This window comes from Rhopalosiphum padi, chromosome 3 (assembly GCF_020882245.1).
Source record: "Rhopalosiphum padi isolate XX-2018 chromosome 3, ASM2088224v1, whole genome shotgun sequence".
In the NCBI taxonomy this organism is placed as follows: domain Eukaryota; kingdom Metazoa; phylum Arthropoda; class Insecta; order Hemiptera; family Aphididae; genus Rhopalosiphum; species Rhopalosiphum padi.
Genome location: NC_083599.1, coordinates 66,627,195 through 66,652,841, shown reverse-complemented (window position 1 = coordinate 66,652,841; position 25,647 = coordinate 66,627,195). Strand labels below are relative to the sequence as shown.

At 25.4% G+C, this 25,647-nt stretch overlaps 1 protein-coding gene across 2 annotated transcripts in view; it reads right to left on the bottom strand.

The window, feature by feature from the left end:
- The window catches only part of LOC132924502 (probable phosphorylase b kinase regulatory subunit beta), a 38,992-nt gene that overhangs the window by 10,851 nt on the left and 2,494 nt on the right, over positions 1–25,647 (bottom strand). Inside the window, exons 2-15 of one of the 2 annotated variants that reach the window (XM_060988865.1) lie at positions 16,432–16,567; positions 15,922–16,129; positions 13,935–14,131; positions 10,848–11,007; positions 9,865–10,062; positions 9,629–9,767; positions 8,363–8,625; positions 8,152–8,166; positions 3,623–3,769; positions 3,452–3,535; positions 3,206–3,393; positions 2,176–2,291; positions 1,962–2,107; positions 1,011–1,143 (exon numbers count right to left, since the gene is read on the bottom strand). In XM_060988865.1, coding sequence (XP_060844848.1) covers positions 1,011–1,143; positions 1,962–2,107; positions 2,176–2,291; positions 3,206–3,393; positions 3,452–3,535; positions 3,623–3,769; positions 8,152–8,166; positions 8,363–8,625; positions 9,629–9,767; positions 9,865–10,062; positions 10,848–11,007; positions 13,935–14,131; positions 15,922–16,129; positions 16,432–16,567 — 2,130 coding nt within the window. The remainder of the gene's footprint in view (positions 1–1,010; positions 1,144–1,961; positions 2,108–2,175; positions 2,292–3,205; positions 3,394–3,451; positions 3,536–3,622; positions 3,770–8,151; positions 8,167–8,362; positions 8,626–9,628; positions 9,768–9,864; positions 10,063–10,847; positions 11,008–13,934; positions 14,132–15,921; positions 16,130–16,431; positions 16,568–25,647) is intronic. The other variant, XM_060988866.1, reaches the window with a different exon arrangement.

Below are 25,647 nucleotides of genomic sequence, written 5' to 3'. Positions count from 1 at the left end.
CGAAAATTACAACACCGGTAAAACTTAAAATCTACATCAATGTTAAGTAATATTATAAAAAATATAACTATAGATTATGATTATAGGTATAGGTACTTGTTCAGTTTACATTTAATGTAACAACATTGATATATTTGTATTCATATTTATAATATTTTAGTTTATACTGAGTTAAGTACATTAAATAAATATTCTGTTTTTATTATATTAAATTCTTAATTACATAATATTTAAGTTAAAAATATAGCTAGGTATAATGTATTTTTATATCTTCGGTTTTAACTATTGTATACGTCTACATTAAACATAAGAGCTAAGACCAAATAATATATATTGTTTTTATTAGATATTTCTTAAGAGGACGTATTACTGCCATTTATCAATACCAAAACCAAACATGCATGGTTGCATAGATTCAAATAATAAAATATTACAAGTGTTTAATAACAAAAACATCTAAAAAAAAAAAATGAAAAATAACAACATTTTGAAGGTTATTTGATTTTTGTCTTTAATTTTTTCAAAAGTTATGATCATTTGAACATTTTTAATTTTATTTTACACAATATATTAACCATTATTAGGTGGTGAATTCCGTTAAAATTATCGTAGGAGGGGTGGATGATGTCCCAATGATTTTTATTGATATAATATAGTACATTAAAAAAAACCTATGCAGCTCTTTGAAATAAAGTTCTCTTATTTGATATGAATAGATTTTTTTTTTTTAAATTTATTCTAGATACATTTATTTTGAAAGAACGTAAGAGTATTTTACATTCAAGTAAGAATGTTATAATATTTAAAAATGATGGGTGATAACTTTTTGTATGCAGTTAAAAATAAATATGAGATAACGATAGAGATAACAAACGAAATTTAAATAAAAGGAATCAATTTATAACTCTAATAATCCAACCCATAACTCCTATTTTTGTAACTGATACCCGTAACCCTAAAAACCGTTTCGATTACAAGCTCTACTTAACAGTATATTATCATAACCTCACTTGTATATCCGTTTATTTCTTTTTCGATGCCTTCTCTTTTCAACAATAACCCGTACAGCTGAGATTGCGAAAATAATCCAACTCCGCTATTTATTGTCTGGATAATTTCATTAGTACTCTTGTGCTGATAGTTCTACAACGACATAAAATCACAGCAAACTATAATAGGTTTAATTTAATATGTCTAATCACAAATTGTCCAAAAGGAAATATTTTGGAAATATTTACATCAATAAATTTGTTTTCATTTATTATTAATGGATAATACGTAATAAAATAATAATTTCAGTTAATCTTAATTGTGTATTAAAATAATTATTTCAAAACGTTACAAAAACCACGTAACATAAATTATTTAAGTAAGCTAATGAAAAATTATTAAGGAAATACAATTTTACAATATAATAATCAAACTATATGTTAGCTTTTAAAATTTCAAAAATAAAATAATAGATGTTACTCCGTAACATAATATGTATAAATTAATTAATTACATTTTGTACAAAATTGACATATTTTAACTGTAAATTATAAATTTAAGATTAATAATATGATTTTTTTTATTAGTAATCATAGTGTCATCATAATTATTAAATTGTATATTCAAGGATTTCTAAGAAACCTAGTAATATTTTACGCATAAGCTTTTGAATTAGCTATAGCAACACTTGAATTATTTGTAAACCACATATGTAGTATTTAAAAAAAATATATTATCATTTGTATTTTAATTCCAACTAAAAGCTAACAAACTGAGTATAATAGAAAATATATTATATTTGTTCGATGTCTATACCGATATGCCAAATAAATAGCATATATTAAATTGTATAACCGAATTGTTATAAAAGGCAAGTAATATATCTGCGGTAAAATTGGATATATTACTTTTAATTTTTAAAAACGTAATATAAGATATAAATTTACCAACTAAAATATAAAATAATTTACCTGCATGTTGATAATATCTTCCGTATAAACCGAAGCTTTGGGTACATCTGTCAAACTCTGATAACCACTATAATCGTACTCCAATTGTTTGAAAGGTTGAAATTCGAAATCATGTGCACCGATATTATTCACAAAATCCAAATGTTCTTTAATATATATAAAGATATAATATAATTATTAAATATAAAAATATGTTTTAGATAAATAGACATACCCATACACGAAGAAGATAGTAAATTTTGTAATCTTCCAATTCTCACTTTGATGCCGTCGCAATGGCCTTTTTTTAACATTGCGAATAAGTCCAACATCTCTTCAAACTGAGGATCTCTGAATTGTGCGAACAATAATAATTAAGACAAATCATTTTTTAAATTATTCTAATGTCAGTTTAAGGATGTTGAATTAACTTTGGTGAGTGCTAGATTGATGAAAACTACACAATTACCAAGGGCACCAAATTCTAAAGCTATAAAGTTTTTTTTATTTACATCCTCTTACAATGGAATTCAATTATTTTATAATTTAATTTATATTATTTGATTCAGTTGAAGCTCATAAAATATACAACAATAATATTGTTGATAATTTTAGATGAGGCACGTTACGACGTATTCTATTATTATATAGTAAATCAATAAGTATTCAATAAGATAAGACTTAAAAGACCTTAATAAATTATTTAGGCCCTAAATTCGTTAAATAAAAATATATTTTATCCATTAAGGATTGTTATAACGTAAAACAAAATGTAACACTTCTAGTATAATATGAGTGCAGCTATTTTATATATAGCATTGTAATGTTAAACTATTAACTGATAATAATAAGGTTAAAGATCACAAATCATTCAGTTTAAATTAAGTTTTCTCGAATCTGTCTGTTTTATTATCAGAAAATATCTATAAAATTAATTGACTAATTAATAATTGTTCAGTTAATTATTATTTTTTAGAACTTGTCCTATCATTTCATAAAGGCGCATTTACTTTTAATTTAGTACTGACTTTTGTAATCCTTAAATAAAATGATTTCCCAGTAGAGGATATTTCCTAATTCACTTTTTCAAAAAATAAAAACTTTATATTCATTTGGGAATATACAGGAATATCAAGCCTTTTTTACAAAGTTTATTAATTATTACTAATGAATTCACTGATAAATTTAGATATACTATTCATTGTATTTAACCAGTTTATTAATATGAAGTGCTAATAATGAATAATAAAAATTGCATTTTTTACCGCATGTGCTCTTCTCGTATTAACAAGCAAATCGTAGGTCTACCGGACAGCCGCCAAAATCTACTGACGAATTTCAATTCAGTTTTAATGTCATCGATCAACAGTGACATGTCTCGATAGAGATAAAACTCGGATACTTCAAATATAAGCGGATAGCACAGAACAGTCATTCCGCAAACTCTGTACATCTAAACACATAAATCAATGAGGATATTGTGACAAAACATCTGACAAACCGAACATTACTTTACTTGTCCCAAGCGCACCAATGGGCCGTAACGGTCTTCCAGTCAATTTTAATTTGTCGTTTATACCCAAATTCGTGTATACCTGTTCAGTGTAAAATACAAATACGTAAAAAAAAAATGTAAAAAAAAAAAAATAAAAACAATATAGAATATACAATATGGGTCATACTTTCATCAGCTCAGTGGACGACCAAATCTGGACGGGTTCAACTTCGTGAGGCGTTTGTGTTTGGATGCCGTACGTAGCCATCATCGCTTGCAGTCGCATGGATTCTGCTATGAGAACTACTTGAACCACTAAATCAGTAGCAGTCCCCTGGAAAGTACACATTAAAATCACGAATACAGTCAGTAATTTAATGAATTAACAAATTGATCGCAGAAGAAATGTAAGGCGATAGTGTAAAATTATTATGTATAAATATATAGTTAAAAAGTGAATGCTAGCAATTATATTATATTACAGTTGGATATTATACATATTCGAGCATAAAAAAATATTTTTAAGTTTTTAACCAATAAATTAATAACTTAATTAGTTGTACGGAATATAGAAGTAACTACGATTTATTCAGTTAATTTAAAAAATAATATGTTTAATAAAAATCATATTTAATAATATCTATAGCTAGGGTTAAAATTAAAAATCAATTTACACGTATACACACATACACACACAACAATATATTGAATAGGATGAATGTGAATGTATAACAAAATGGTTAATTATTATTTTAAACAATTTGGATATTGCACAATCAGTATGTGTGCCCCAAATGGCTATAAAATAATCTAACTTGACAGGTGCCCTCCTCTTAGCATAAACTTGTGTCCATGAATGAATGAAAATTCTATTAATAATTCAAATACTACATTATGTGCACACAGTAATAGTATGTGATTTTTTTATTAATATATATATACAATTTATTGTGTACAATATAATTTCGTGGACAATTAACCATGTAATACTGCAAAGTTTAATAAAAAAATCGACAATTATAAAAATACAACAAATTACTCAGAGTGCCCCACATACTTAAAATACAAAATTTTAATGTGAAATTGTCATATCTTACTGACATAATATTTTAGCCCTATATGAGTTTTACATATAATGAGTTTACGGTAATTAATACCTATATTATGCATACCTATTATTATTACATATTTGATAAGCCTGTAAAGTTAATGAACGTCATTTGTTATATTATATATGATATATAAGCAATACAAAAAATTGCTTTTATGTATTTTTCAATAAAACATTTATTAGTTACAGTTTTAATTTCCTTAAACAATTTGTTTCATACAGTAAAAAAAAATTATGAAATATTGAAAAGATCATATAGTATAATAATTTATTGTGTATATCTGAGTAATTTATGTGTAACATATAGTATAAACTAGTATACCTATATCTATTGTATATTACAGTGGTCGGCAACCAGCAGCCTGCTATTCTATAAGGGCATAAGGCCTCAAAAATGACAATTAAATTAAACATTTCACATTGTTATCTACACATTGTTTATCGCTATAAATTATAGTTTAATGATATTTTATTTATTGCGTCTCAATCTTAAATTTTTCGTCAAGGGATAAACGATTTTGTGAAAGAAAACGGAGAAAACGCACTTTCATACTTAAAATGAAATTTGGATTTCTGAACTGCCGTTTTTTGTTGATATATGGAAGTATATGAATGAAACTAGTATAAAACTACAAGTTAAAAATCAACTTATTCCTAATATGTTCACAATATTTTCAATTACTTGCCAATCCATTTAATATTGATGTTAACGATGTTCCTGTTGAGCTTCAAATGGAAATAATAGATTTTCAGTCCCAAAATTTTCTTTAAAATTCATTTATGTCTTTACTTTATTAAGCTGAACTTCATAATTTCCAAAAATTAAAAATGTAGCTGGAAAATATTGTAAATTTGGATCTACATGTATGTTCGAACAAGCCTTTTTTCATATGAAAAAGATTGAAAACTTAAACAGATCACGCTTAATAAAAGATAACCAACCCAACTATTTGATAAGAATATACATAATTAAATTGTACGTAGAAATCAATAAATAGACAAAAATATTCAACAGCAAAAATTACATAAAGTGTATTCATCAAGTATTTAAACAGTTGTAATTTCATTATTCTCTAATTTCTAACCGTTAAATTATAACATCTTTACATAATAATTTTAAAATTTTAAAATAAAGCTAAACATTTTTAATTTTTGTCTATCATGGCTCGAGAAACTTTTTAAATTTTTGAATGCAGCCACAGAGTTTAAAAAGGTTGCCGAGCACTGGCATACACCATAATTAATTTTAATATGTTTAAATCATAAGAGTTGTACAAACAATTTGCAGTTAAAAAATTTTATATGTAATTTTTTTATTTTATTTTTAATTCGAAGATAAAAATGCAAAATAAGACAAAATATCATTATTAAAATGGATAATTCGTCCATAAATTATTTTGTATTAAATTTATTTTTTAATAAGTAAACATATTGTATTGACTTTTTCTAAAAAAAATTGATATTATAAATATGCACATCATAAATATTTGACGTATTCAAATTTAATTATCAGAAAGTTATTAAATATTTATAATACACCATAACATATATTCATATTACGAGTATACTCTTACATTAACATATAAACAAGGGGGCAGTGATATTTCACAATATAACATAAGTGATAAAATATCACGGCCCACTACGTGTCTACGTATATAAATAACATGTCAAAAGTTAAATAAATATTAAGTTAAATTAAATTATAATATATTTATATATTTACAATAATGTGCGAAATATTTTACAGCAATATGTAGTGCAGCAATAGTGGCATAATAGTTGCTTAGTGCTATAATAGTGCAGCCAGCAGTGAAAAGATGGGAATACAATTCAACCAAAGCGTGTTGATAATACAACAAATTAGGCATGTACACACTTTATTTCAAGTTATTATGTCACTAACTCTTCTAGTCTCATGACAAAAATTAATAGACCTTTCTTCCTGAAAATTTTTAGAAAAAAGTTTGAATTAGGTTGAACATTTTTCCATCAAATAATTTGATCGTACATGAATATCTAAAACAATTAATATTATTTATATAAAGTAAAAATTCTTGAATTGAGTACGATTAATATATTTCCAAGATATTAAAAATATAAATCTGACACCAAAAGATAATCGACACTTCAATTTTCTTTTTTTTCTTTCTCGACTTTATTCCTCGGTATCACACCAAACACCCAGCACAAAAAAAAAATCTTAAGTTTATTCTTTTGGTTAAGCCATCTAAAATTTTAAAATACATATAATGTGACTACGAGAGGTTAATAAAACTAAAAACTCATACTGTATCTAAAACTTACAAACTTATAGTATTTCCAATTAAATATGACTTGGTAATTATAAAGTTAATTTACAAAAAAAATGTATTAACTCTAAGTTTAGTTCAAAATAAATAACATAAATGACTTCCACTTAAAAACGTATTATCTAAGTATCTGAACAATTTTTTATATAACGAAATCTTGAATGAATTAGTTAAACTTTATATTTAGGTTAAGAATTTATTAACTAAATTTGCTCAAGTAAATTTATGTTTATCATAATAACCTACAATCTACATTCACTGCTTCCCCTTTTCTTCAGCTCTAATTTTAAATAATTATTGAGTATTTTCTTACTTAATTGTTCACCTATTCTTATCAAATTCTCAAACTTACGGTGCATATTATATTATTTTTTCCTTTTAATGGGTAATCAATTATTTTTTCAGAATGCCTCAAACACTTTTAAATAAATATTAAATAATAAATGTATATTTATATACAATTTGACTTTTTTGACAACTAAATGTTACTAAGAACTTTTAAACAAAAAAACAGTGAACTCAAAATTTTTTTAATACCTAGGTATTACTTATTTTTATATCACATATCCTACATACTACAAATACACGCCAATTATTTACAAATATGAAATTTTGTGGAAAACATATCACACGCATGACTACATTATAATCGAACCAATAAAAATATATATATATTGGAGATCAGACAAATGCAATGATGAAAAAAAGATGTTTAATGAATAACATAAAAATGATTTTATTTTAAACGTCTTACTATCTTACTAATGAATAAAGTATTTAAAAAAAAAAATTAAAAGTTTTAAAGAGTTATTTTGATGAAAATACGTATGTACAAAATATAAATCAAACAAACTTTCTAATCATTCAGAAACAGTAAAGTTCGGTTTTTATTTTTATACACTAGCTTCATAGATAATAATAATTACTGCAGTTTCTTTAATGTATACTACATTATACATTTATTCGTATCTAATTACATATATTATTAGAATCTTTACTTTATATTAATTTCAATGTCAACATTGTATTATATACAATAAATAATGATTTATATTTGATTTATTTGATTTATATATCATAAATTAAAACGCCTTGTCGGGCTAAAGACGCCATTGAATATAAAAATTAACTCCTGAAATTCCATTTAGGCCATTGTATTATATATGTTTGGTAGCCACGGCAAATTAGAGGATTAGTGTTAGTTTCTAATAAATTCAATAATGATTAGAAAAGTACACAGAGTGCATAAAAATCATCACACCATGCTTTTGTCCAAATTTTGGTTTTACTTACAGAACTGTGCCTTGTCTGGTTCGTTTATGAAAACATGTGAAACAAAATAAATATTATATAATAACTATTGGTTAGGTATTGCTTTCGTAATTTTTTTCATAAATATACTCCATATAATTATGGTGTATAATATTATTATCGAGCATTTTTGTCGTGAAACAAATTGACAGCGTGTATATAATACATAAATTATGTAACTTATATTTCTCACCTGAAATGCTGAGTAACGTCCGGGCCGTTTGGGCCTGTTGTAGGATGGTAAGTACCGACGAATCGGGTCCAGTTCGTTTATGTGCAATAAGTTGGATGTGAGTAGCTGGGCGATGACGTATAACGCTTGATTCCACAAAAATAGCGGTGGGTCCTGGCCATCCTCGTACTCGGGACCGGCAGACCTCAGTTGACTGCCCGGGTCCGCCCTTTCATATTCTACATTCTCCTTGGTGATATAATAGAACATTGGTATGTAAGGATCTGAAATAGATTTCAGAAGGCGACTATGAAGCAACGAACTTAAATTCCATCGATATGCAAACCTTGTAATGAATTCGTTAATATGTTCAAAGTTCAAAATGGAAGCAAAAATAAATTATATTAATATTTTAAAGTAATTATTTTAAAAATAGTTATTATTATTTATTTTTGATTTCATCTTAAGAAAATATAATCTATTTGATATACCTAATTTAATATTTCTATTTAATTAGGTATTATAACCTAGTAAAAGTATAGTTAAAATACCCAATGACATATTTGGACATCTACAAGTGGATTACACTTACATTTTAACGCGACTTTAATAAAAATATAGAGAAAGCTATAGTTAATTTTATAAAAATAAAATTATTTCAAGTTAATTTTGAGAAAATTAAAGTGTTTGGGAAGTTAGTTAAATTTAGTATTAATGAACTAGTTTATATTGACTTTGCATTGTATATACTCTGTGTTATATATCATATGTATGTAATTCTTATTGAGTACATAGAACGTGGAAAAACAGGTATAATATATTTAATATTATCTCCAAAACCCACTAGTCATTTGAGTTTTAAATAACAGGTATCGTGTGAACTCTACCGAAATATAATTTATTATTAGAATTTAAATTATTTGTATTAGTTTTAATTTGTAAATAATAACATGGTATGTATATCATAGTCAAATTAGTTACTGGAGTCAAAATTTTAATCAACGACGAAACGTAATAAAATGTAACTATATTTTTATCAAAAATGTATATTACATTATAATATTATCATCGGGTCCGTGGTGCATAGAATAAGACACGCACATGCACAAGATAATTTATTGCAATATTATCGTATTGGTTTCATTGTCACAATTTTTGTTAATTTCAGTGAACTAACTCATTGTTGTTATCGATATACCTAGAGAAGAAATATCATAACCCAATAGATTTTCCATGTACTGAATTCTATTATTAATAATATATAAAAAATAAAATGTGAACTCAGACCACCGAAACTGTCGATGGTCATGACGTCCTTCAACTGCGTTTTGTACTCTTCAACCTGATTTGGTAAGTTTTTGAACACTCCGTCGATTATCATGTACAGAAAATATAAAGGCCATTCGTTCTCTATGTTTTCGAAATCCTAAAACATAGATTATATAATATTACTGAACGCAAACGCAAACGCAAACGTGTCATCGAACATTTCGCTAGTGTGAAACGCGGGTTTATCACAGTACCTTGGTCTCCCCGACGTTGTAGAACTTTCTCTTTTTATCCTCAATGACACATTTATAACCATCCCTCTTAAACCGTTTGAACCCGTAGCGGCCTTTGAGTTTTTTCACAATATTAGCCTTGGTATATGACACCAACACGTCTTCGTGAGTAGCGAAGCCGGGGTAAGACACGGTTGATATCAACGCTGAATCGACGGCCTAAAAAAAAATTAGGTAATATAGGTAGGTAAGTATAGTTGGTAATCACTAATCACGATAGAGATAAGCTAATACTAAAACTGATACAAAAAATCAACTGATATTTTAGTAGAACCAGAATGCTGATATAACTTTAATTTTAATCATTGAATATTTTTACAGATTGAAGATTTCTTGAGCTGTAAGCCATTTTCAATTTTAACTTCGATTAAACTCAACTCTGGTATCAACTATATCGAGATAAATCGGTTTATTTTGAAAATCGATTTTACCTATATTCAATATTTTTAGGGAAACAATAGCTGTACAGACAGTATGATAAATTACTACAAGCTACTTTTCTACTGTTAATGTCAACAATATGTCAGTTTAACTAATTTTAAAATTGTATTATCACATTGTAAGTAAATTTATTTTTATTAAGCCTAAATAAAAAAAAATACAACAGCGTTATTCGCTACGTACATTAGATGATACCGTAGTATTTAAAATGTATCTAATTTGATGTTCAATAATCACAAATATTGGGTCTGAATCGAATATCTGGTTTTTAAATTATGTCAGCTAAACCCAAAAATATTTTTATGCATTTTTATATTTAACATTAAAATATTGATTTGGATATATTAATTTTTATGATAGAACAATAAACTGGTTTATCGAATATAGTCGTCGTATAAGCCATAATCACTAATAATTAATAATATAGTATGTTATATAATATTGTAGCAATAAAAGTATATCGTGTTGTTTGAATGCGGTAAAAACAGCATTTAGGTACTCACTTTCGAACTAGATTCTCGAGGCAGTAATGTTTCGAAAATACTTCTGTTCCTATTGTGCGCGTCGATGTCTACGTATATAACAGACCAAGAGGCTCCTTTGTCACCGAACAGATTGCAGCCGTTAATAGATTCCAATGCACTTTTGGCCATGCCGATAGAACTAAACAATTACATTATAATGTTAACACTAATCCGTTCATTTTTTCGTACAGTTTCACTTTCATAATCTATATGATTTATATTCTATTACAGACACAAATTAAAATTGAATTACATTATTGAGGATGATTATTTTTATTAAAAGTTTAAAATGGAATCCACTAACGCAACAACGACAAAACCAATATTATAGGTATTGTGCCTAATTCTATTATACAAACGTTCGGTTTTAATTTTATGAATTTTAACGTATTTTAACGTAGTAATATAAAATAATAATAAATAATGAAAAAAAACGATATGATCGAAGATAAAAAAAAATTCATAATAATAAAGTAAGCCTAAAGAAAAACTTTTAAGATATTAACGACAAAATCACAACTTTATTATTAATATCTCACAATTATTATCAGTATGATATATACATAGCTATTGATTATTTTTTCTCCGGAATTGAATATTTAAAAAGTATTTAATAATAAATAATAATGAACGTTTTATACATAGTTTATTAGAAAGAAAAACAAATACGAGTTTACTTAGATTACTTTATAAAGTGAACATCATAAGAAAATGCGTAAATCTAGACCAAGTCACCTTGCATGTAGGTATATAATATTCCTATACTAAATAAACATTATGATAGGAATGTCCACTATAGTTGCCATACTACTACGCTGAAAACTAACTTTATATTTTTAAAATGTAATCAAAAACTTTTAACTGATGTTCGATGTCTTATACATTATTATACTATCTATAAATAATTACTAATTAATACATGATAGTTGCTAATAAATATTGGTTATATTTTAATTGTTTGTACAGTCCATGATATTTTAAAACTATATAATTATTTAAGATTAAAATAATCGAAAATTTATAGATTACAGTTTAAATGTAGGTAGATATATGTTTCTTTTTATTATATTATTATTTATTTATTTTTATACTGCATTACATGATACTATAGAATGTAATATTTAATTATCAATTATTACCTACCTAATACTTTTATTATTTTATATGTATGTATACGTAAAGTATGGTGTATAGTAGAGTTTACTCCGTCATTGAACAGATCACTATAATATGATATTATATAATAAATTCGAATTCAATAATAAACCATTGTATACAAAAACCAATCAGCATCAAATCATTTCAAGTTGCCCCGTTTGGTATTAGTTTATCATCATATCAGAGATAATCATCATTTTATAGTTGCTATTAGAGTGAAAATAATAACAGAGAACGTATTGAACTGTCCACTGTTGCATGTTCATATATAACACACTCGAGTTACTGTACATACGAGGTGCTTGTTTATATTAAATTAAAAATCGACTAGTAGATAAATAGCCATTTACGCCCTTATTTTAGCAAGATATTTTTCAAATTTTTCCAAACTTAACAACTGTCTTCTACTATATGAAACCTATGATTAATACGAATATTTAAAAACATGTGTACCTACTAACAATTGACGCGTAATTCTCTTATAACGTGTTGCATGCGTCGTCGAATCAGAGGTTAGGTTATCATACTAGATTAGCCACTATAGTACTATACAGACATACAGTGATGTGATAACAGTTGATTATAAATCGAAATTCACTAATGAAATTCAAAAAAAATTTTGGCTATACCTACTATAGCAGTATAGCATATAGATTTGAACTTATACGTAACGTGTTAATGGCTTTTATTATTTTTACAAAATGACATGACATGATACAGCACGGGCCGTATATAGCCGTAAAAGGTACTATTCCACCCAATGTAAAACGTGTGATTAACAGGTTAACACGCTACTATAATAATATACTAAATATAGTTGAAAATCATCGTGTGCTTAGGTGATTATTCATGACTAGTGAAATCATTTCTCAACAACTCGAATAATAGTTTATAATCTGATAATTAACAAGAAAATTCTGAACACTACTCGGTATAGAGGTCAGCTCAATAACATTTTCAAAAATACTATACCTAGTACATGGTACCTAAGAAACAATAATAAATCGTTTTGATGATTAATCGAATATCAATAGAAAAATATTTATATAGGTAGGTACTTATAACTTAAATATAATATGACAAAGTATTATAAGATATAGATTCCAAATCGAACAGCGACTACTCAATAACATATTTATTTAAAATTTTACTGACCTGGTGTCGTCTATTTGTCTACTTAAGCAATGGTAAAGACATTAGTATGAAATGTGAAAAATATTAAAATCTTAAAAATATATAATGCTATTGGTACCTAAAAAATAACAATCCTTTTTCTTCATTTATTGTATGTAGGTTTTATTATAATTATTATATTATTTAATATTTATATAAAAAAAAAATTAGATAACTGATTACCTACATATGATATAATACTAATTGAAGTTAACCACCATACTATACAAAACAATCAATATTTACATTTTATATATGATATATCTATTTATGAATAATATGTATAAATAACATATATATTATATATTGTATAAATAATTATTATCTGCTAGGCAAATTGCAGTAAACATAAATGATAAGAACAAGTCTAGTAGTCAAGGTCTAGTTGTTGACTGTTGCATACCTATATATATTTATGAGAAAACAGCTAGAGAATCCCACAATAATAAATATCAATATACAATATACATAAATATATTTATTACGATAATTAATAAAACCTTATAAAAGAAGGCACACGATTTTAAAATCCTTAAATCAAACTGAATTTATAATCACCATCTTCCTAAGTTTAATATTACAGTAGGTATTATTTTTATGTTAACAGCAAATTTTTGTCATTTCGATAAAAATACGAAAAATGAATTTTTTATCGACTTCCATAACCTTATATACTTCATAACGCCGGCATTGATGCAATGGTCGTAATTTGTCATAACAACTTAAAATACTAACCTTGCGTGAATTTCAGGAGTGTTGTCATTATACGAACTACCTCGTTCCCACATAGCATAATCTGGCGTTCTGTACGCACGTTCTATATAGTATACTAAATTTTGCACAAACGCAACTTCGTCTCTCGTATAAATTATTTGCAACCCCGATGTAGTCATTTGGACCAAATATATGAGGTACAATGATACTGCATCAATCTGTGTAAAAATAAATAATTTAAATTCATTACATAATATATTATACAATATAGATACAGTTCAAATCTCCCATTGTATACATATATAACATAATACGTGTATGTATCTATTATTTTTGCTAAAACATTAGATAAATCGTATTTCTATACAAATGCGATTAACATTTTTCAATAAAAATTCTATCAACGAAATAATATTTAAAATAGTTAAAATGTTATGATAAATTAAATCATAATATGGTAGGCAAACAGACATTATTTTCTATAATAATTTATTAATATATTATATGTATATTATAATCACCGCCAAACCACTCGTGCCCCCTCCAAAAAAAAAGAGGACCTTTTAAAAATATATTAATAAAAACAAACTGCTTTTAAATATTTATAAAACACGATTCCGGTACCTACACATTATCACTGTATACATCCATAACAATATAAGCATATAGTGCAACATAATATTCATTCCCAAGTTACTTACCTACCTCATAATAATAATTTTATAGCCTATTTCTTTCTATCTAAGCTTTAAAAAATAAAAATAAATGAATAAATAATATTCTATACACAAAATATGTCTCTATATTGATAAATATTTTTATCATTTTTTTTTTTTTTTTTTGGTACTTGGCCTGGGCCCCGGGAAGGTAACGGCCATTAAACAGCTTATAGGTTAGGCTACCTATAGTTTGCCTAAGATGGAATTCGGCGCTAATTATAATATTTACTAAATATTCATCGATTAGTCCACGTGTATTTGATTAGCCTATAATATCATCTAGGTTATCGAATCACGAAGAATATCGTATCATAATATTATAGTATACGTATTATATATCTGAATTATTTAAAATGTGTTAATGTGTTATCTACATAAATAAATTGTAATATGAACTTGTTTTAATCTAGAATCTGTTAATCTATCCTAACCTTTCTACCATAATTATAATACCAAAATGGCAAAATGTAAAGTATTAATTTAATTGTATATTTTCTATTGAAATCATAATACTAATATTACATAATTAAAATATACCTAAGAAATTATTATTCACAACTCACATATCATAATTAATAAATGTTAAAAATGAGATTGAAATGAAATTGGTCTACATTCTATATAATATATACTGTTACCCATAATATATTAATAATGTGTATTATTTATTTTATAAAATAGATTTCTTAGCATTTCTTTCATTTTTTGCTTTATTTATAGCTTTAATTTATACTTTAAAATATTTTTGTAGTTTTAAACCATTTCGAATATATATATATATTATAATAAAAAAGAAAATTGTTATTAATATTGATTAATTCTTATGCTTAAAGTGTAATGGAACAACAAGTGGGAGACGTATAACACTCTCCCCGCGCAAAAAAATCGATTATACCATTCGAGTAGTATATTTTATTCGATAATAAATGAAAATTGTAATAATAATATTTAAAAATAACACATAAAACAAAACAAAACAAAAATTTAAATTATGGACTACCTCCAGGAATTTCTGATAACGCTACTCCTATATTAAGTATTTACGCATATGCCATATACTATATTATTATTTAATTTATTCTATATGACATATAGAATAAAGGTAAATAAAAACATCTATGAGTTTACTGAGACTAAAAATATAATCCTTATTCTTACGAATTAAAAATATCAAAAAAATAATTTTATTTACAATTACTAATATAAAGCATTAATTTACTACACCAATAAAGAGTAAGTTGTCTATAAATTGTAATATGAAATTAAATTAACAATGTGCAATTCATTACCTGTAAATGAGGATAGCCTTCGCCGGAGTAAACAATATCGCCATTTTCTAAATTAAATTTTGAATGTAATGCAAATTTATTGCACTGATGTTTTTTAAAACATTCTATTAGATCCGCCTGTCTGATCCAACATGCCAATATTCCTCTCATGCACTTCACCGCAGACTGGCCCAACTCATAAGATTTCCCTCTGTCGTCATCTATTCGTCTGTAAGTATCCATTATACAATAACAATAATATGTAATTGGCAATATCGCCAATATTTTGTATAAGCAACACTAGCTTTTATAAAAAATGTAATTAGTCTGAATATTCAAATTTATTTTATTCTTATTCGTTTAATATAGGAGAAAATAATTTATAATATGGCATATTTCACTAATTAAAGAAAACTAAATTATCATTATATACGTGATTACTTATTAATTATTATTGCACATAATAATATACCAACAATGAAAATTAAATTCGTAATATGTCTTAAATAAAATATTGGATAAACATATTACCTATACGCTTGAAATAAACTCCAAATTGCAGCAGCACAATACACGCTATCTCTAACACTGGCCACTTTTTTGTCATCTGACATCACTGGAAATAGACCAGTTATTGCACTTTGATATCTCAACAATTGTCTTTTCACTGAAAATTAAATTTTTTTTTAGTTAACGATAAAGATTATTAATAATTTTAATGTCTCTGAAGAACGCTCTACTAATAATAATATATTTAAAGATTGTCATAAAAATTATACGTGTTCTAATCGAGATGGATTAATACATGAGATTTATGCTTCGCTAACATTATTATTCTAACGAGATAAAAAACTTAACTTGTTTCAACTTTGTCGATTTTCACTCAATTTTAATAATTATTTCTTTGAAACTCTTTAGATAAATAATAGTTATTTTGAAAATTTAAATAACTAAATTAAAAAAATTAAAACATGCCATTCAATCAAAATTATCTTACTAATATTACTAATTTTCCATTGAGATACTAAGGGTAATACGAGACTTCTGGGACACCTTGCTCCCTTTGTAGTAAAAGATTTATACGAGCTTATAAGAGGTCTAAATTATAAAATTTACCAGATTTTTTCTTTAGAACAATATTTGGCATAAAATTACGGTAAAAGTTAATTAAATATTCAAAAAAGTGATATTAAGAATCAAAACAATTAATTTTCAATTTTAGTTTTTTTTTTATAATTATATGGCAATAATCCTAACCCAATGCAATATTAATAAAGTGAGCGAGTATAAACAATAATATTATTATAATAATTATCCTTATTTGGTAAAGTTATACTGGACAATATTATAAATCTATTTTTATTACCGCAGCCATACAATAATAATTATTAGTACAATTGTTATGTAAATAACAAATTTTCAATATCACTGTTCATTAGTTTATAGTACATAATTATTTATAAAAGTATATATATTTTTTTTTTTTTAAGTAAGGTTTTACTCTGTATCATGAAATTTACCAATAATTTATTCAAATATTTAATTATTATTTTTGTATACTAAAAAATGAAAACGCGACAATCAATAAATACAATTAAATATTAATTTAAATTTAATTATGATATTGATAGGTAGTCAACAAATTCAAACGAACATATTTTAAATAAATTCAATATCTGCAGTACAAATATCTATTTAATCAAAATTTTAATTACATAAAAAGAGCTATAATTTTGTCGATATAAAATTTTCTACTGGAGATTTTAACATATTTTCAAAAAAAAAAAACTCTAAACAATATAAATTTTAATTTATTTGAGTAATGACAATTTTCAAAAAATAATAATCAAAATGTAATTAATAATTATTAAATACGAAATTATGAAAACCTATCAAAAAAACTGTTCGTCCCTATAGACATTAATAAATATGCACTATAAATTATGATGTGTGTACGTAATCCGGCACTTCGGTTTTGCTAAAATTAATTACATTTTCAAAACGAATGAGTAAATAAATGTGTATATTATATTCAATTAAAACAAGTTGTTACCAGGATAAATACAATTATAAGATGCATGATCGCAAAAACACTTGGGAATTTAATCAAATCTGATGACAATAAACAATAAGTATAACATTCTTAATCGGTTTGGAAGTGACAACAGAGTGCATACCTACTATTATTATACAGCAAACTATTGTGGTGGAGTATGGTCATTAAATCATAAACAACTGATAATAGATTTTACGCCTCACAGTCTCAGTGAATAAGTGTATACAAATTTGGTTTAATCGAAAATTGATACAACGATAATTTAACTTTAAAGCCTGATTTATATGTTGCCTATCTAACGCTTAGGAATTAATGAAATTCAAGCGATAAATATTAAATATATATTTAATTTGTTATTGGTACTGATCCAATATGCCCTAGTATAGATTAATGTGGTTAGCATAATGGTAGAGGATTGAGCGAGAAGGCGAACAAATCCGCGTGGTAAACGAGAACAATTACATTTTTTTATAAGAGCCCTTGTAAATGTTCTCGGTGATGCATATTATACATAAATATATTCCAAATTATAAGTCAATTGTTAATATATTTTGTACCCAAAACCGGTAAACGTTTATAATCTGAGTCTGAATACATGTATAATGTATATATATAAAAAATTATATACGTGTAGAAAAGGAATGATAATATTTGTGTTATATACAGCACTAATTGTTGAAAGTATTTTTTTTAACAAGAAAATTAATTTAAATTCTGAGCGAAGTAATAATATTGTACTGATTTTACAATGTGTGTGTGTTGTCTATTTTTTTTTATTTTGTATACATATACATGATAATTAGTCAAAATATGTTTCGACTTTCAACTTTTGGGATAATTTGGCTCTAGTATGTACTTTAAAAAGATAAAAACGAAAAATTCCCAGTTCAGAATTCTTTTTTCGTGCACAAATATGATTAACCATGGTTTATCATTGAAAAGAAATTTAACACATCCATTAAACTAATAATATGACCATGCTCAATGATCAAGTACATTCGACTACTACTGTATAGTAATCTATACTATACAGCAGAAAATGATGATATGTTGGATTAGTGTATTTTAAAGAAAAAAAATATACTTCAATTTTGTTTATATTTCACTCATATTATACCTTAATTTATCAAAAATTATTAAAACATAATTCATTTTCAATAACTTACCAATACAAAAGAAGATTTACCTTTTTTTTAAGCAAAACAAGAACATATTATCATCATGTTTAAGTATTCAAGTTGTTAGCCTACCTCCCCCAATAACTGTACCCGATTTTTGCATATATATGTATTATAATAATAAAATATATGTATTAAATAAACCACCTATTTGAGAAATGACGCAAGTCAATAAAGGGTAATTCGAAGAAAACAATAAAAAAACTGTTTTTATGCTACTAGTTATATATATAAAGCCGGTGGATAAACCGAGAGGTCTAATGGAAAGAACTCGGTGAGGTACACATTTTCAAAATCAACCGATTTGGTCTGGGGTAAATGCATGTAAAGTTCCTGGATTCACGTCGTTTTTACAATACACGATTATCCATTGTGTATAGGTTCATAGTAGATTTGTGTTTATACATGTGAATAACGTCTATAAATTAATATTATTGCCTTATTGATTATTATTAGTTCCCACCATCTTAAAATACAATTTTTTTTTTAATTTTCACACGTCATGATGAATCTATCCATAGATAACGCATTCTACGCATTATCTCAATTTTAAATACTTTGTGACTTACATCGTTTTTCAAATTGGTGGTTCAAGTAACTCAGAACATTAAATAAGAAAATTGGAAATTTAAAAATACAATTAAAATATTATTGTATTTTGTATACTATATCTGCAACGTAGCCCAGAGGAAAGTTGTGATCGTTTTGCTAATGAATGTAATGGCACGTCGAAATGCCTGACGACAATAATAGTTTTCCATCTAAACTTTGTAATACTAAATCAAGTCTGAATGTCTGACAACGCGCGATTGTTTCATTCGTTTTTCAATTAAAGTTTCTACTCACGCGTTCGCCTTTCTTCAAGGAGCGATGTGGTCGAACATTTAAGTCTAGACAAACATTAACATAAAAGTAAATAGCCTAGATACATATACAGAGCGAAACAAGCCTGCAACTTTAATCAATGCGTTCATTATTATCATTATTTTTATGTTACCCAGTACCGTTAAATTCACGATATTAATCGAAAAATATCCTATTATAGTAACGATGATTGGGATACAATTAAATTATAAAATAAATATCTGAAATTACGTTTTGGCTAGAAAATGTTCATAGTATTAAAAAAAATATATCGATACGCTTCTGAGCACAGCAGGCTCTAAAATTTATCAAAATTATGACTAATAAAAAATAATTAATTTGCATACCTACGAAAAAATACTATTTTAGTATTTAAGTAGAAAGCCAAGAACGGTAAAATTAAATCTAAAAATTAAAAAAAATGTGTTTCATCTTAAAATCATTGACTAGCATGTATAAAGTATGGTATACAGAGATTACAGCAAAAGGTTTACATTGTTTACAACGTTTTTTTACTCATGGAACCCTAAAGTATTTTCTAAAAATCCGAAGACATCCTATATAATAGTATATCATGTATTTATATTTATATTTTATAACATTCATTTACATGTATCTAAATATTAACTAAACATATTATATTTTATAAAAAAAAATCAATTAATTAATGTAATAGACACAAATTATATTTTTAGTAAAATAGTTGTTTTTAACTGTAAATAATATGTAGGTATATTGATTGCTTTATATTTAAAATAATTTCACGGTTAGGTGTTCACGGCTCCTCCGATTCAAGTTCGTGGCATTCTGCTTGAGAACCTATAAGCGACTAATAAGTCTTGTTCGTATATCATTCACCCAACCAACAACCGATAGTCTTAGAAATTTTATATCTTTGCTTCATAAAATAGGCACCGCCACAATACCAAAACCTAATCGGATTAATAACCTTTCACCTTTACTGGCTCTACTCCACTCTATACAGTCATACCACTCACATTACCCACCAAATAGACGAAAATAATTTAACTATAATAATTATAATATACAGCAGTTATCGTCATCTTCATGTCGTGACGACAGACAAACGCAAGTTAATGTGTTTTTACAAATTATAATATAAAATAATACGCGACGCAATCTTCTGCACTTTATTCCCTTTATCATTTTTATTAAGTACAAATTAATGATCCATTAACTGCTACTAACCTTTCGTCTTGGTATACGTTAGTCTATATACATATATATTACCACCGCAACCGTATAAAAATCGTAACAATAAGATAAGTCAAATATAGTTTATATAGGTAACATGTACCTATTGTACCTCCAAAACATATTATTTAATACGATAAAACGTAAATACGTAATTATTATATTCTGCAACCACAAATCATAAATTATTAGTTCTCATAATTAAATTATTAATTATGAGTATGCAAGTAACCTATATACTATAATATTATAGATAATATTAATATATTTTCAGTTTAATATTTTAAATGTTTTGAGTTGTTTCTACATAGAATTTTTTAGCCATAATTACCTATCGCAAAAAATAACACAGGTCGGTGTTTTCTTAGAATTATTATTCTCGATAAATTCAATTCGTATATATCATTAAGGCTAAAAAAGATACAAAAAGTACACTAACACGTACTTATAAATATACGCTGTACATGGAATAGGAATGTAATACCGCCAATAATACTAAAACTTTAAATGACTGTAACTACTATTTGTTCTCACATTTTTTTTTTGTATATTCATAATTGATTCAACGAAAAACCATATTTAAAAAAAAAAAAATGCCCGGTTAAGTACATACATTAATGTCCACGTCGATATTACAATAATTTAAATTAATATAAATATCGAATATGATGTCGACGCTATTGATGAGTTCTGTATCTATGTGTTGAGGTAGGCCAATGTATAATACAATTATATCATACCAGGTTCCTAACGTATACCACTACACCAATGGTGTTTTATGACGCAGCCCCAAACATAATTTGTATGTAAAAATAAAAAAACATGTAGGATGTAGCAAAAAACAACATTATTCATAACGTACAACCACGAGGCACAGACTAGTCAGTAGATATATCAATCCCAAAATCCCAAAACTTGAAAAGAAAAATCGAGCTCAATAACCGTATTAGGTATAATCATTAATAATAATAAATTAAGCATAAAAATACAATTAAAAATAAATAAGTAAAAGTAAAGAGGAACTAATATAAGGTTGCTATTAAAAATGCAATTTTTTATTTATATAAAAATCTATAACCTGTAAAAAAAGTAATCTTTGTTTAAAAGCAAAAATAAAAGTTCCATAAAATCGAGGAGGTCCGAAACATACGAATGATTTCAAAATAATCCGTAATGTCAAAAAAGTTGGGAAACACTGAATTGGGATTCATATCAATAATACTAACGAGCATAGGTACTCTTTATCATGCCGGGCGTGCCCATCAAATTATATTATAATATTTCCTTTTATTACATAATGATAAATAAATACAAGAGTGTCAAGAGTGATTAAGTATTAAAACGCACGTGTGTTAAATCCCGTTAAACAAATCAGTCGTTATAGGGTTATATACAGTAATATTACTATATTTGGGTATATAAAAATGATTACATGTGTATACAATATGCATGTACACGAAAATATCAAAATAACTAGATCACAACAGTTATTGTTTTATATATTGTATCCATATAACTGGTATTATATAAGTGCCATAAATATTCTGTCTATATGTAGGATATACAGGACTTCGATAGGCTACGATATATCAAGGATATGAACCTAAATATATAGATAATTACAAAACAAAAATATTTAAATTTAAAGCAGCTGGTTACATAAAAGTATGTATTCTATTTTTTAAATAAATTCTTCAAGATATATAGTTTGTTAAAGTATAATAATGTAATATTTATTATAAAGGCAATTGTTTTCTTAGTTTCTTAAATATTCGGTCTCTGTGTTAATACAAAATTCCTAAAAGATAAGCTAAATTTTCATACTATCAATTAAATTGTGCACTGTGCACAATCACAGGACACCGCAGTATGTTCACAGACTTGCAGAAATCGATTACCCTACAACCTAAACTGTCTGTAACATATTATATATATATATAGTATCTAATATATATAGATATAAGAATTAATTTCAACGGTATAATAATATTTTATGAGAATTGGAGGTATATATTATCATTAACTATATTATATTAACAGTAAAAATAGCAGGCACCTACATTTAATACTTGTACAGTTGTACGTAATAAAAGACATTAAACACTTCATTATTATACATTGATAAAAAATTGTAAAAATGTCTTAAATTGTACATATATATCGCTAGATCTGAGATCATTATTGGCAGAACGACCTCTTCATCTATTGATCACCTTCCTAGAAGTATACAAGCACACCCCTTGTTTTTATCATGTACTCGACTTTTAAAACGTACCGCCCACAAGGGCCAGGATCAATAAAATATTTTCTGTAATTTACGGTACAGCATATGAAATTGTAATCCTATTCTAATGCGCTTTATGATTATTGGTTAAATACCCCCATTTCATTTTTTGAAATGAATACAATAAGAAAATATTGGAAAAATATAGGAAAACCTAGTCAAATTTAAATCAATGTTATCCCTTATCCGTTAAGACCGTATGGGTTTTTCAACGGTCAATAGACATACATAAAATATAAAATATATTCTATTATAATTTTGGTTTACTAATAAATAAGTAATAAATTAAAAATCATAAACTAAACGGGACTACTTGAAAAAAGCATTAAAAGGGAATATTGAAAAATTCACGAGAATTGACTTACTATTTATTTATCATGATATTAATTACTTAATGGAATATTTTGATTAGATATTTAATTTTTTTTTTTTATCACATAGTTCAATATTTTAAATAAAAACAAAGTAATGTATTTTAATCGATCAAAAACGAATAATAAAAATTTTAAAAAATGTTATACATATTTACGCTTTTATAAATAGAGGAATTTCATAGGAAAGTTAAAATGTACAAATATTTGTGATAAAATAACTTTTTATTTTATTAAAAAATAAAATTCAAAAAATGTTTAAATCAACTATTGGACTAAGTCACTATGATATACTAGATAGGTATAAAAATGTAAGCCCTGCACTTCCAACGCTACACATAAATACTATAAAATACATACATGTAAATAATATACAAAAATATACATAGCATGTATATATATATATATATAGTATACACTATAACCTAAATAACCTAATAACTATTTAATTATTTAAAATATGTATTTCAATTTATTATGTAATTAGATAAAATACAAAAAATAGCATGAGACTATATTTATAAAATCAAAATTATAATATTGTTGATTGTGGTATTTGAGAAAAATATTCTAAAAAATAAAAATAAATATAAAACCGAAAATTTAAAATGTCTGTAAATATTAAAATATTGAAAAAAATCTAAAATATTATAAAAATTGTATCATGTTTAAAAAATGGTAATAAAAAACACGTATACATAGAAAAAAAATTAAGTTATTAAAATAGATTTTTTCAAAAACAGGTTATTAATTATATTATTATTTTCCACAGTTTTTTTATATTTTAATTTTTTTTCTTAGGGCATTAAGATATAATTTTCCTATTTGTACTACCTAGCGTCCTAGCGTAATAACTAAATAACATTTAAAAAAAAAAAACAGAGCATTCAATCTATAATTATATTATAGGTATTGAGTATATGGCTTTAATTCTATAGTACCATACCTACAATCTACATTGAAAACGAATATTAGCCCCAAAGTTGGTTGTCGTAATATATATTTCTACTACAATTAGCAATTTATAATAATACGAATAATACCTTGAATAATACGATAGGTTGAACTAATTGTTTACCAATAACAAATCGGAAATTATATACAATAATTAAGTATTATATTATTATATTGTTACTAACTTATAACTTTATATCAATACGGACCATATTACCATATATCGATGTAAATAAGTTTATGGTATAACTTAAAACTAATCTGAATATTTCAAAAAATTAATTTTGTATTTGCATAATGCATGTGTATATGTACCAATAGTAGATAATAATATACGTAATAACAAACTGTTGAAGTCCATACGAATAAAATATTTTGAATTACAACAAAATAAATACTCGATCTTGTCAACATTTTAACTTGAAATGTTTAAAAAAAAATTACGAATTGTACATATTATATATTTTTATTTTTTATACTTGATATTTTTGGTATGAGATACCTAGTATTCAATTTTCATGTTTTAGCATTCAAAATTAAAATTTTTATAAATATTTAACGATCTATGAAACATTAACAAATTTTATAAGTATAACTTCAAACTATTGTAAAAATAAATTGTGATTATTTTAGTGCTATAATTATTCATTTTTGGATAACAAAAAAAAAAATCGTAAATATCTATATAAAAATGTAATAACTTTTAGAATATTAGAATATTATATTATCTAATACTCATAAATAAATAAATTAAAATCTGACGAGGTAATTGGAAATCTTGTATAATATAATATTATTATCACTGCATTCGTCTGATCCGACTAT